The following is an 11,477-nucleotide window of genomic DNA, read 5'->3' as shown; positions in this document are numbered from 1 at the left end:
GGTATTTAGTTCGATCACCTCTCTAAGGAAAGAGACACACACAAAATGCACTTGCATTTCAAGTATGTACGCAACGCGGACCTATGAATTGTTCATCAGTTCAGGTACAATTTAAACGCGCGTGAAACTCTTGGAAAGGTCACGCAACCACGCGCAAAAATACACCATATATTGTCACATGCCCAAAAACAAGCAGTTTTTTCCACTCCTGTTTTTCCTTTTCTATAACGATTATTTTTAATGTACCGCTCGTTTATTTCGTTTGAATTGTTTCGTAGATGCGCCAAGAAAAAACACTGTCATTTTAGTTGGATGGAACGTAAACATAAGGACTTACCACAAAAATGTAAAAGGTTACGCTTCTATCCAATTATTCTCCAAATTGGACAGCATTTAGTTTCACGCGGGAGATCCAATTAAGGAGATAATTGGATTAAAAGATTTCTCTAATCGCTAATCACTAGATTTCACTAATTTCTATTCACTCCAGTTTGACAGTTTCTTGAATCGTTTGGAACGAATCTCTTCTCAAATGTTGAAGTCCGGTTGTTTGTCTCTTTTTTATTTTCATTATAAACTGTTCAATGAGAAACTAATTTAAAGCAGAAAAGAGAGCAATCAGAAAGTTTTTTTTATTTTTGGAGCATAAATGTGGCTCGCTGCGTTAAAGATTGAGCCCTTCCATGTCTTCATCGTGTTCTTAGCATAAACGATACACTTAACTCTCACATTACCTGAAGGTATATATCAGCGAATTGTGTTGTAAAACAAGCATCCAATCCAAGGGCAGCGGTACTCTTAGCTACTCTTGATCGCTTCATGCTACTGAACTGAAAAGTGCCGCGCGCGGTTTGTGTGAAATAATTAATAGCCTCATATGCATTTAACTTTTTTTTTTGCAATAATAAATAAACTAATTTTACTCTTTGACTAACGAATGAGTTACCTGGTTTAAACAGGCTTTTGCATTATTTTGCAGAAAAAAAAAAATAACTTTATCAAATGTTTCTCTTCTTGCTCGCGCTTGATTGACAGCAATGTAAAACAGACTATGATTGGTTGACAAGAGCGCGCGCGCTTTCCCTCCTTTGTTTTGGTCACAATGCAAAACTTTTTATTCGGAAAGAGAAATGTGCCTGACTAGCCGTGTTGCTTTCATGGGCTTGATTTTTGTTGGATAAGATATGCCTGAACACTAAAAATGGGAACAGTTTGGAGCTCATACAAGTTGAAAAGAAAGGAAAAAGCTGAAGTTAAAAGGTATGCGCATTTTATGTCAATTGTTTCTCTTCGCATTTAAAAAAAAAGAAGTTCAGATTGCCTGACTGGAATTTAGGAAAGTATTTCCAAGCACTTGGTAATTTTATATGTGGCTTTAATATTAAGAAAGGACCGCAGTTCCGCAGGCCTGTGTGAAATATTTCAGATTCTTTTTGAGAGTAATGAGAGATTGAACTTTTTTTCCTTTATTAAACAGAAAATTGAGAAGACGGTTAGAGGAGGCGGAGGAATACATTGATCTTCTTCAAGAACAGCATCAGTTAATGAAAAAGTTAGTCACGGTTATGATAAAGTGCTCTTACACTGGAAGTAAATGGCAAGCTGTATATAGCATGTGAACTTCTAGTCTTAAGTCCAGTTGCTCCCGCCAACACAGCCGGGCTTATTCTAGTTTCCTATTTGAGTATTTCCTCCACCTCTGGATGGATCCTTTTCTATCTAATATTACCCCTAGCTATTTGTCTAAGGTGAAGTTTACACGAGGCGATTTTAATGACGATTTTTAACGCAACTATTGTGAACCATAGCGCGCCGGACGATCTTTGACGCAACATTTTGTCGCAGCAAAATGCTGCTGGTCTTTAAAATGCTGTAATAAACCTGCCACATTTTTTCGATGCGACTTTTACCATTGCGTTAAAAATCGTCTCGTGCAACATACAGCTGTAGCAACGATGCTGTGTTGAAAGTTGTCGCGCGTAAATGGATAGAAATATCGTCATTAAATATCCCCTCGTATAACATCACCCTTAATATCATTATACGAAAAGAAGCAACGAGTTTAACGCAACACAAGAGTAGGAATTTCAAAAGCTGGAGGGAAAACTGTAATTTCTTTTCCTTTCCCAAAAAAGGACATTTCAAAATATCTCGAACAGAACCACCCCTTTTCCTCTACGCTTTTTGCGTTAAAAAAAAATAAAGGCAGTAAACAGTCTAGGCTTCGCCCAAAAGCAGTACCGTTTTTAGCGGAGCTCCCAGCGGCCCTTGCCGCAGAGCCCCATACCCATAGAAAATTAACAGACCCATGTTTTTAGTTTTTCATGGTCATCATGGCTAGAGGTATGGTTCGCGGGCGCGTACGCCTAGCGACGTCGCCACAACAATGGCCGCCATACTCCAGTAATAGGATTAAGGTCATTGTTAACGCCAGCTTATATGTTTGATACAGTAAAAACCCGCGTATAAGAACCTAGCTTTTTTCAAGTCAGCTTAAACAGGTTCTTATATAAATGGTATTTAGTGTAAAATTAGGCTAACTTAATCCGTGGCACTTTCCGCCATTTTGTTTTCCGCTTGGTTAGTAGGGTTTCGTAAAACTGAATGTCTCTTTATTTTATATTTTCCGTTCTCGATAGTGCGATAAAGTTTTGAAAATTGTATCCTGTGCTTTATCCATTTTTTCTCTTTCCTTTTTATTAAATTATCATATTCCTTTTTCTGGTTCCATTTTATCCTTTTCTCTATTCCTTTTTCGATTTTTCATTTATCTTTTTATCTTTTTTCTTTTTTCTTTATTTCTATTTTCCTTTTTCCTTTATTCCTTTTTCATTTATTCCGTTTTTCGTTTTACCTTTTTCCTTTTTACTATTTTCTTTTCTATTTATTTCTTTTTCTTTTCTCCTTAATTCTATCGTTGATTCAGAGGTATATTCTCAAACCCTTGTTGTCGAGCAGCATGACACGTGTTCTAACCTCCTCTTCAACCGGCCACCATTCGTGTGACTTGCTCGAACGATGCTGTTTCATTTACTGAGAGTGGGGTATATCTGATAGATGGGTAAAGGTTTACCATCCACAACTTCGGAGATAATAATATTCTTGCGCCATTTCTCAGTTTAAACATGTTCTCTACTTGACTTAAATTCCCGTCGCGAGGGAAGCGACTGTTTCTTACTGCAGCTGGTTTCTCTCTTTTTGCCGCTTGTGCCAGCGGCCAAATAAGATGATTGGTACGAATAACGATTTCCAAAGGGAACGGGTAACTTGTCGATGGGGTCGTGCTTGCCAGTTATTTGCTGACCATGTACTTCGTATGTAACAGATTAAGGATAATATGCCCGCAACATTGAAAACCATTGTGTCTGGATCGGGCATTACCACACTGTCATCACCGATTAGATAGATCGTTTCGGCCTGCAGGCTAAACACCTTGGACAACCCAGTAATCGTGCTATTATTGAGCTTTACTTTAAGAACTTGTTCTCTGCTTTGGACTTGCACAAAGTTCTCCACGTCATAATTTGATCATGAAGACCACTAGGCACAAATGAAGCTCACCTGGAAATGGCGAAAAATGGCGCGAAATTTGCAGCAAAGGTTACTGGGTAAGCGACTGAAAGAAAATAAAAATGGCAGAAAGGAAAAGTAAAAAGGTAAAATGAAAAAGAAATACAGAAAAAGAAACAGGAAGAAAAAGAATAAAGAAAAAAAGGAAAAGGGAGAAGGTAAAATGAAAAAAGAAATAGAGAAAAAGAAAAAAGGAAAAGAGAAAAAGGAAATATTGATAAAGGGAAAATAGAAATTTGAATAAAGAAAAGGGTAAAAGGATAAATGATTAGACGGTACTAGAAAAAAGAGATATGAAAAACGGAGAAAGCGCAGGATAAAATAAACAAAGATAATCCAACTATCGAAAACGGAAAATATAAAATAAAGAGATTTTTAGTTTTACCAACCAAATGAATCAAATGAAAAACGAAATGGCGGAAAGTGCCACGGATTTAACTAGGTTCTTAATTAGGTTCTTAACTTTTGTTCAAGAAATAAAGTAGAATTTTTAAATGATCTGGTCTTTAATGTCCAACAACAGTATTCTTGGAGGCTTCGGTAAGCAAAATACTATACTATTTTAATCCGATTCTGTTAAAATCAAACCTATACTGTAACCTTCACTATAGTTCCCAATAAATCTTGTATACAAAACAACATAACATGACAAAATGTCAAAGTTCCTCTTTTCTTTTTTTGAAAATAAGAACCTGTTGTAGAATTTTGGGGTAAAATGGTTCTTATGTAAAGGGTGCTTAAAAATGAAATTTTAGCCTAACAGGTTCTTAAATGTTAGGTTCTTATACGCGGGTTTTTACTGTATTGGACATCCATGTCATGGTCAATTGACAGCTGTCAAAACAAGGTATCCGCTGACCAGTATCACATGCCTATATCGCGGGCTCGCATACAGAACTCATCGAGGTCGATGTTTTTTTGAAGTTTACCGCTGACCAACAAATGGTTTATATAGGATCGCGGGCTCAAGTGCTATATTTTTTTCCTGTCATCGGTCCGTAAATTTGGATTTTCGATAAGCGAGAAGTAAATAACCGGGAAGCTCCGCTTTTAGGCTTGGCTAAATCTATTTAAGGTGATTCCCTAGTATTGCATTGCGCATCCTTACTGCGCAGAATATTACGCGTATTTAGCGCGCGCATATTAACAAAATGGCGGCTTTTCTATATGCGGCTTGGCTCGCGCGAGAGAGAAATCACCGTTTTCTCGTAGTCGAGTTCAGTGACCTATTATTTTTTTCTCTTAGTTCGAAAGTAGCGATCAAATGCTTTCTACAAAATGAATACAGATCAATTTCTATGGCAGAATAATACACTATCACCGAAGACGTGTACTTTGCCCGTTCTCGCAAAGGAAATATAAGGAATTATATGGTAAATACAAGGTCTTCCTGTTCCTAAACGAATACGGTGACCCCCCTTTTTTATTTCAAAATTTAACTTCCCTTAAGGTTAATAACCAACTGGCAAAGTTTGGTTCGAAATCTGTGAGCAGTTCTATTTCTAGGGAATTACCTTAATAGGCTGTAGTTATAAAAGGGAAGGGATTTCAGGAGTGGAGTATACAAAAGGGTAGGGAAACCTGTCAGTTTGTATTAAATACCTAAATGATAGGTTTCCCTTCCCTTTTAAAAATTGGAGGAGTACCGTTTTTTAGGCTGTAGAGTGCGTATTTTACGAACAGACTACAAAAAGGCAGGAAAACGTGTCAGTTTAGTACTAAATACCTAAACGATAGGCTTACCTTTCCTTTTCCAAAAAAAGGAAGGAGTACCTTTTTCAGGATGTAGGTATAGTAAAGGATGCGAATTTATTTAAAAGCAAAATTTCAAAAGGGTAGGGAAACCTGTCAGTTTAGTATTAAATACCTAAATGATTGATTTCCCTTCCCTTTTAAAAATTGAAGGAGTACCTTTTTCAGGATGTAGATATAGTAAAGGGTGCGAATTTATTTAAGAGCAAAATTTCAAAAGGGCAGGGAAACCTGTCAGTTTAGTATTAAATACCTAAATGATTGATTTCCCTTCCCTATTAAAAATGTCCTTTTTATAAAAAAGAGAACCCTTGAAACTATTTCGAAAAGACACACCAAACTGTCGATTCATTTAAGTATCTTAAGAGGTTTTTCAAGTGTAACAGTTGAAAAACGAGGAGTAGTATTACTTCTGTAGGTATGTGGAAGGGGTACCATTTGGTATCGAAGGCACATATGAAAGTCAAAACTGTATGTGAAAGGGTAAAGCCGGGTTTTTGGACCTCGGGGCGGAGCCTCCCCGCACAAAAAAAAAATAGTACCCCTTAACTAAAGAAAATTGATCACGTGGTACAGTCAAACGTGTCACGTGACATGCATCTGTCATTGTTACAAATCAAGATCGTTGTGTTTGTTCTCGAAATTTATTAGTTCTTCTTAGTACGTAGATTGCACTCGAGACATAAGAAGATTAATTAAAAAAAAGACATTTAGTTACTATTTCTATTTTGACATATTTTGATAAATGTGACCTCACACGGGAAAACGTACACTAAGCCTCAAACGTTAAACGGAACAAACCGTTCGTTCTCCGTTTTTTATCCGTTTAAATGCTTCATGAAAACCGTTTTAAGCGTATGCCAAAGAGTTTAACGGTAAAGTAAGACCGTTCAAGCATTTAACGAAACCGTTCAGAAAAGTTTTGTACCCGCTAAACGGAAAACTTCAACCGTTCGAAAATTTTAGCATCCGTTTTCTCGGCAAGACCTTTTCGTTAAACGGCAAGTCATTTCCGTTCAAACATTTTTATCAACGCTCTTTAAACCTATTAAAACAGCAAGCACTGTCGTATTTATTATATTAGGCTATAGGCCCAGACGCTAAACTACGCTAAACTTTTGGCTATCAAACCCTGTAGAGTCTAACGAAAAATACCCTACATACTCGGCTACAAGTACAAGTCGAGACCAATATTCTGTTCAAACTTTAACCAAGCGCAGCAAATCTTTATTACATCGCTTTCTCCCATTGAAAAAAAAAATCACAATAGAATATAATTTATGTGATCGGCGTTTACATGCTGGAAGATAATATTATTGTAGTCAAACATTACGTAATATTACCTGAGTTCAATCCTATCTCAAAATACACTTCTTCCGTAGATTAAGCGGTAATCGATCATATAATCTAGTGTTTTTTCAAAACTAAATTCACTTCAATTCAATAATCGGTGCCGTGGCCGCCAGAAACTGGACACTTGACTGTGGTGAGCTTAAAATTAAAAACGAAACTACCTATCGAACGCTCGTGTTAGAGACAACTGTATTATAAATTTTCGGTTTTTGAACTGGTTTTGAACTAAAATTAACGAGCCGATTTCTATCAGCAGATCGTGTTGCATGTTTACTCTGAGTCGTGGGAACAATCGCTTCTGATTGGTCAGTTTCTGACGTCGCCAAAACAAGTGAAACTAAGGGTGCGTTTCTTTGGGAAAATCCAAAATTGGATCATTGATCTCTAGGTACTTTGCTCCCAAAAAACGAAGAATCCGAAAATGGATTTTTTGCCATGAAACCCCGTAAAACATTTCGCAAACAAAAATAGAAAAATTTTCTCTGCTAGCTAATTTTAATTTTTAAAATACACGTGAATATTCTTCTTTAGCCTCAAGCACAATGTGGCGAGAAAGCATCTGAGAGCGAAGAATGTTTGCGATGCAAATTCACTTAAATTTCAAGGATACGACTTCCGTTGGCACACGGTGGCTGTTCTAGAAAACCTGTATCCAGTTTAAAATGACACTTCATACCTATCAAGCTAACGTTCCCTTTTATCGTGAAATATTTTTGTATTTTGATCGAAATAACGCCTGAAAACTTACCGTATGACAGTGTTTACAAAGAGCGAACCTGTATTTTCACAGCAAAGACCGCTGGGCCATGGTACTTTTTTCGAATCCTTTCCCAAAGAAACGCACGGATCATGAATCCTAAAAATCCGATTCAAATATGATCTGATGTATCCACTCGTAGTGTAGATTCTTCAGATCATTGATCCAAGATTAATCCATTTTCGGATATAGGTAAAGAAACGCAAAATCCGTTTTTGGATCAAGAATCCGGATTTGGATTTTTCCCAAAGAAACGCACCCTAAAGTCTAGTCAGCTCACTGAAAGCGTTGATTGAGTCACGAAAGCGTTGATTCTGCAAAAGATTAAGGTGAGGCAGCAGAAATAGTCTTGGGCAGAAATTATGGAAGAGATTGTGAGAAAATTAAATCGTTCAAGACATGCGGGACTTCGAATGTTCTCGACGGTACAAAGGACGACTATATATACGCCGACAAATTCCACGTGACAGTCGTTCGCTCGAGACATGTTTTGTCAGGGAAGCGGCCGTATATTTCTCTCTAACTTCTTTCTTCTACAGTTATAAATCTTCTTTTTAGAAGGATGTTCATGTTTCCTCATTTACATTTAATAATTTGAGAGACGGAAATGTAAATGTAGCTGCATTTGTTCTGGAAAGGATAAGAAAGTTGGACTTGTTGCCGCTAGCAAACTTTTTTAGACGAAGATGCATGTCTGCATTCAGTTGTTTAGTTTCCCAGACTAAGTCCAGATGAAGCTTACCGTTGGGTAAGTATTTCTTAGTTTAGTTTTACGACAATGAGTGATTTTCCCGAATGCTTGTATTAAAGGGCTCGGAGTTGATAAAACATACCATAAGTTTTATGGCCTATTAAACATCACCATTTCATTTTGAAGTTTGTTGTTGTTGTGGTTCTATTAGCTTCATAGTTTAAGTTTTTCTGTTTATTTAAACGTTTTTGTCTGCCGTTCGCAAATTTTGCTTCACCGTTAAACGCTACGAGCTACTCGTTCGCAAATTTTGCTTCACCGTTAAACGCTTCGAGTTATGCGTTCGCAAGTTTAACCTCAAGTTTAAACGCTTTAAGCTTTCCGTTCGCAGCGTTTCGTTTACCGTTTGTAATGCTTCATGTCACCGTTTAACGCTTAAAAAAACCGTTTACTGTGCGTTTTCTATCCGTCCGTTTTCACCCGTTTAACGAATAAGCGCTAGTGTACGTTTTCCCGTGTGAGGTCACAAATTATGATCTTTCTGTCACGTCTGTAAGTTTCCCAAACCTTGTAGCCAGTCAAAGCCAACAAACACAATACAGTGTCTCTCTCCTCCGCAAAGGCTCCATCAGTGAAGGGGAAATGGCGAAAAAATGAAAAAGAGGGGAGCGCGGGGACGACGGGAAAGGTTTTCCAGTGTCCTCCGCGCGCTTTCGTTGCCATTCACCCCAGGCTCAGCGCGCTTACTTTTCACCTCTCCCCATTTCCCAGCTCGTACGAAAAAAAAAAGAGGCCTCTGCGGAGGAGAGAGATGCAATGTTCTACTGTATACTACTTCATTGACACTCCTCTAAATAAACTGTCATTCATTCTTCTGCAGTTTACACGCTCAGCATCGAATTTTCCCTGATTCAATGCCAGTGACTTGGAGAGCTTACATCGACAGCAGAACAGTTCAAATGGAGGCGGAAATTCGGGATTTGAGAAAAAAAGGTTTCATTGGGGAAGTTTCCCTAAAAACTGCTGACGAAAGATGCGCTTCACTAGAAAAACACGTCAGGTTTGTACTCTTTTATTAAAATTGTCCCAAATGGGCCAAAAATGTGTCACCTCCGGGCGCCGATTCTTCAACATGTTCAAACTTGGGCTGTCAGGCAACAGAAATTCGAGCTCTGGGCTCCATAACAACGTGAGCTTCAAGAGCACCTTTTACGGCCCTCATTAAATTGTTTTAACTTTTGAAATGCTTAAATAACACATATAATAACGAAGATGAAGTAGTCAACATGACACGAGCATAGGACAAAGAAAAAATCTGAATCCGCAACGGGAATCGAACCCATGGCCTCCCAGATACCGGTTGGGCTCTCTAACCAACTCAGCTACCAGAGACTCGTTGTGAGCTGGGCCATTTACTAAGTTGATATGTGACACGTGTCCTTTACCATCTTTATTATTTACTACAAACTTGATGATTTGGACATTGCTGATCCTAGCAGTATGCATGTACATGTCTTGGGAAGGTGCACTCCTTTAGGCGAGGGTCCTTCTTAGAATCCTACCTACTTTTGAGAGGTGTTCGCCTTAGAGAGGAACTTAACTTAAAGAGGACTCCAGAGAGTAGTCTTTCCTCCGTTTTAGAGAGGAAAGGTGTCCGTCTTGAGGGGTTTTTTGCTTTAAACAAGCGAACAGTTTGGAAAACGCATGATGGATAAAAATAAGACGTCATATAGGTCAAGATAAAGTATACCGATTAGGTAAGGGTAAACTTGTTCCCTTTGTTGCCCTCAATGGAATCCGTTTCAGTTGTGCCCCAAGTTGAGGCAGTGTACACAATATCGTAATATAAGGTATTGCCCTGAACTTTTGACGACTTTGCTCCTTTACAGAGGTCTTAAACACAAAGAAGTTGACCTTCAGAGGGAAACTTTAAGGGGTCAGAGAAGATTGTCGGATTTAAAACGACAACAAGAGGCACGTCAGTTCTCACAGTTTCAGAGAGACCATCCGCAGCACGGCCCAAGTATCTCGCTTCCTAATCTTCATTCCACTGAGTTGTAATGGTGAATAGACTTGAATGACTGGCTGATGCAGTTTGTAACGCTTGTATTTTTTACTCTTTTTCTAAAGAATAGAGCGACTTACTAGCTGTAGACGAATTTGATGTATAAAATATGCTTTAAAATTTTCACTAAATTAAACGACATTGTACATATTTCGAATAAACCGTGCAATATGTACTTGCTAGCGTGTCAGAGGTACCGTGTATGTCAAAAAGATTTTAAAAGCTTCATACTTTTCAACAGTTGCCATCTGGTTACTAGCGAAATAATTCAAATTATGATCTCCCAAAGAAATGTGCCCATAATCCATAGTTACTTGAAGCCGTGCATCCACAGCGGCTTCAAATACTGTAAAATTCCGGTTATAAGCCCTGGGCTTATACAACTTAGTAAGGGGTTTTGGGTGTGCTTATAAGCGGAGGGGCTTATATCAGGGATGGCTTATAAGCGGAATAAAAAAAACGTTCCGAAACGAGCCACGGGAGTGTTGATCGAAATACGTTTTTAAGTTAAAAACGCATTATAAAACAACATTTAGCCCTGTTCAGTACTGTCATCCGGCAGAGGGGGGCTTATATCCGGGGGGGGGGCTTATAATCGGATGTATTTTTTTTTTTTGTTTACAGGTAGATGGGCCTATAACCGGGGGGCTTATAAACGGGGGGCTTATAACCGGAATTTTACGGTACATGTCTCCACTTTTGTCATTCTGGATTCTTTGTGCTTCACGGAGAAGTTAAAATAACCTTAGAGGACACTGACTTCTTTAGGTAGTTTAAAGTTATTCAAAAGCTTTGTTAAAACATTTTGCGGAACACCTACTGCATAGCTGACGTGGAGGCTTGGGAGAGTGTTAACACAAGGATGGTAGCCGAACATATGAAAGCAAAACGGCGGAAGTGGATAGGATATTTGTAACGAAAAGATGGAGAAGAAAACCCGCGCAATGCATTGTATTGGGGGCTCTGAATACAGACATAACCACTAACTAGTGATGTCAGGCGGATTCTGTGACACTAGTCCACTCCCTGAACTCTCCTTTCCTCGCCCTATATAGGGGTTACCAGATGCCCAGACTAACTCGTTTATTTAAAGGAACGTACTCACACTTTGCTCTTGCTAAAAAGAGGACGGTTTGGGACTAGGGTCGAGATGACTAAGAAAGACCAGGGGACGAAGAAACCAGTGCCCTTTGTCAGTGTTTTTAATAGCTTCATAAAGTTTCAAATGTATTCGAGACTGCATATCAAGTTAAGGCATGCGTTAACTTGATACTCGGTTTCTACTGAGC

At 38.5% G+C, this 11,477-nt stretch overlaps 1 protein-coding gene across 1 annotated transcript; it reads left to right on the top strand.

Moving 5' to 3' along the window:
- Nucleotides 1–1,101: 1,101 nt before the first annotated feature.
- On the top strand, nucleotides 1,102–10,363 carry LOC144658912 (uncharacterized). The gene is made up of 4 exons (XM_078519416.1): nucleotides 1,102–1,260; nucleotides 1,478–1,552; nucleotides 9,004–9,183; nucleotides 10,013–10,363. Exons 1-4 carry the CDS (start codon nucleotides 1,202–1,204, stop codon nucleotides 10,182–10,184), a joined length of 486 nt encoding a protein of 161 aa, XP_078375542.1. The 5' UTR covers nucleotides 1,102–1,201; the 3' UTR covers nucleotides 10,185–10,363.
- Nucleotides 10,364–11,477: the final 1,114 nt, after the last annotated feature.

The sequence above is a fragment of the Oculina patagonica genome, chromosome 6, assembly GCF_052425735.1.
Source record: "Oculina patagonica isolate OP01 chromosome 6, crgOcupat, whole genome shotgun sequence".
NCBI lineage: Eukaryota > Metazoa > Cnidaria > Anthozoa > Scleractinia > Oculinidae > Oculina > Oculina patagonica.
The sequence above is the reverse complement of the archived record's forward strand: the minus strand, read 5'-3'. Positions and strand labels throughout refer to the sequence as shown.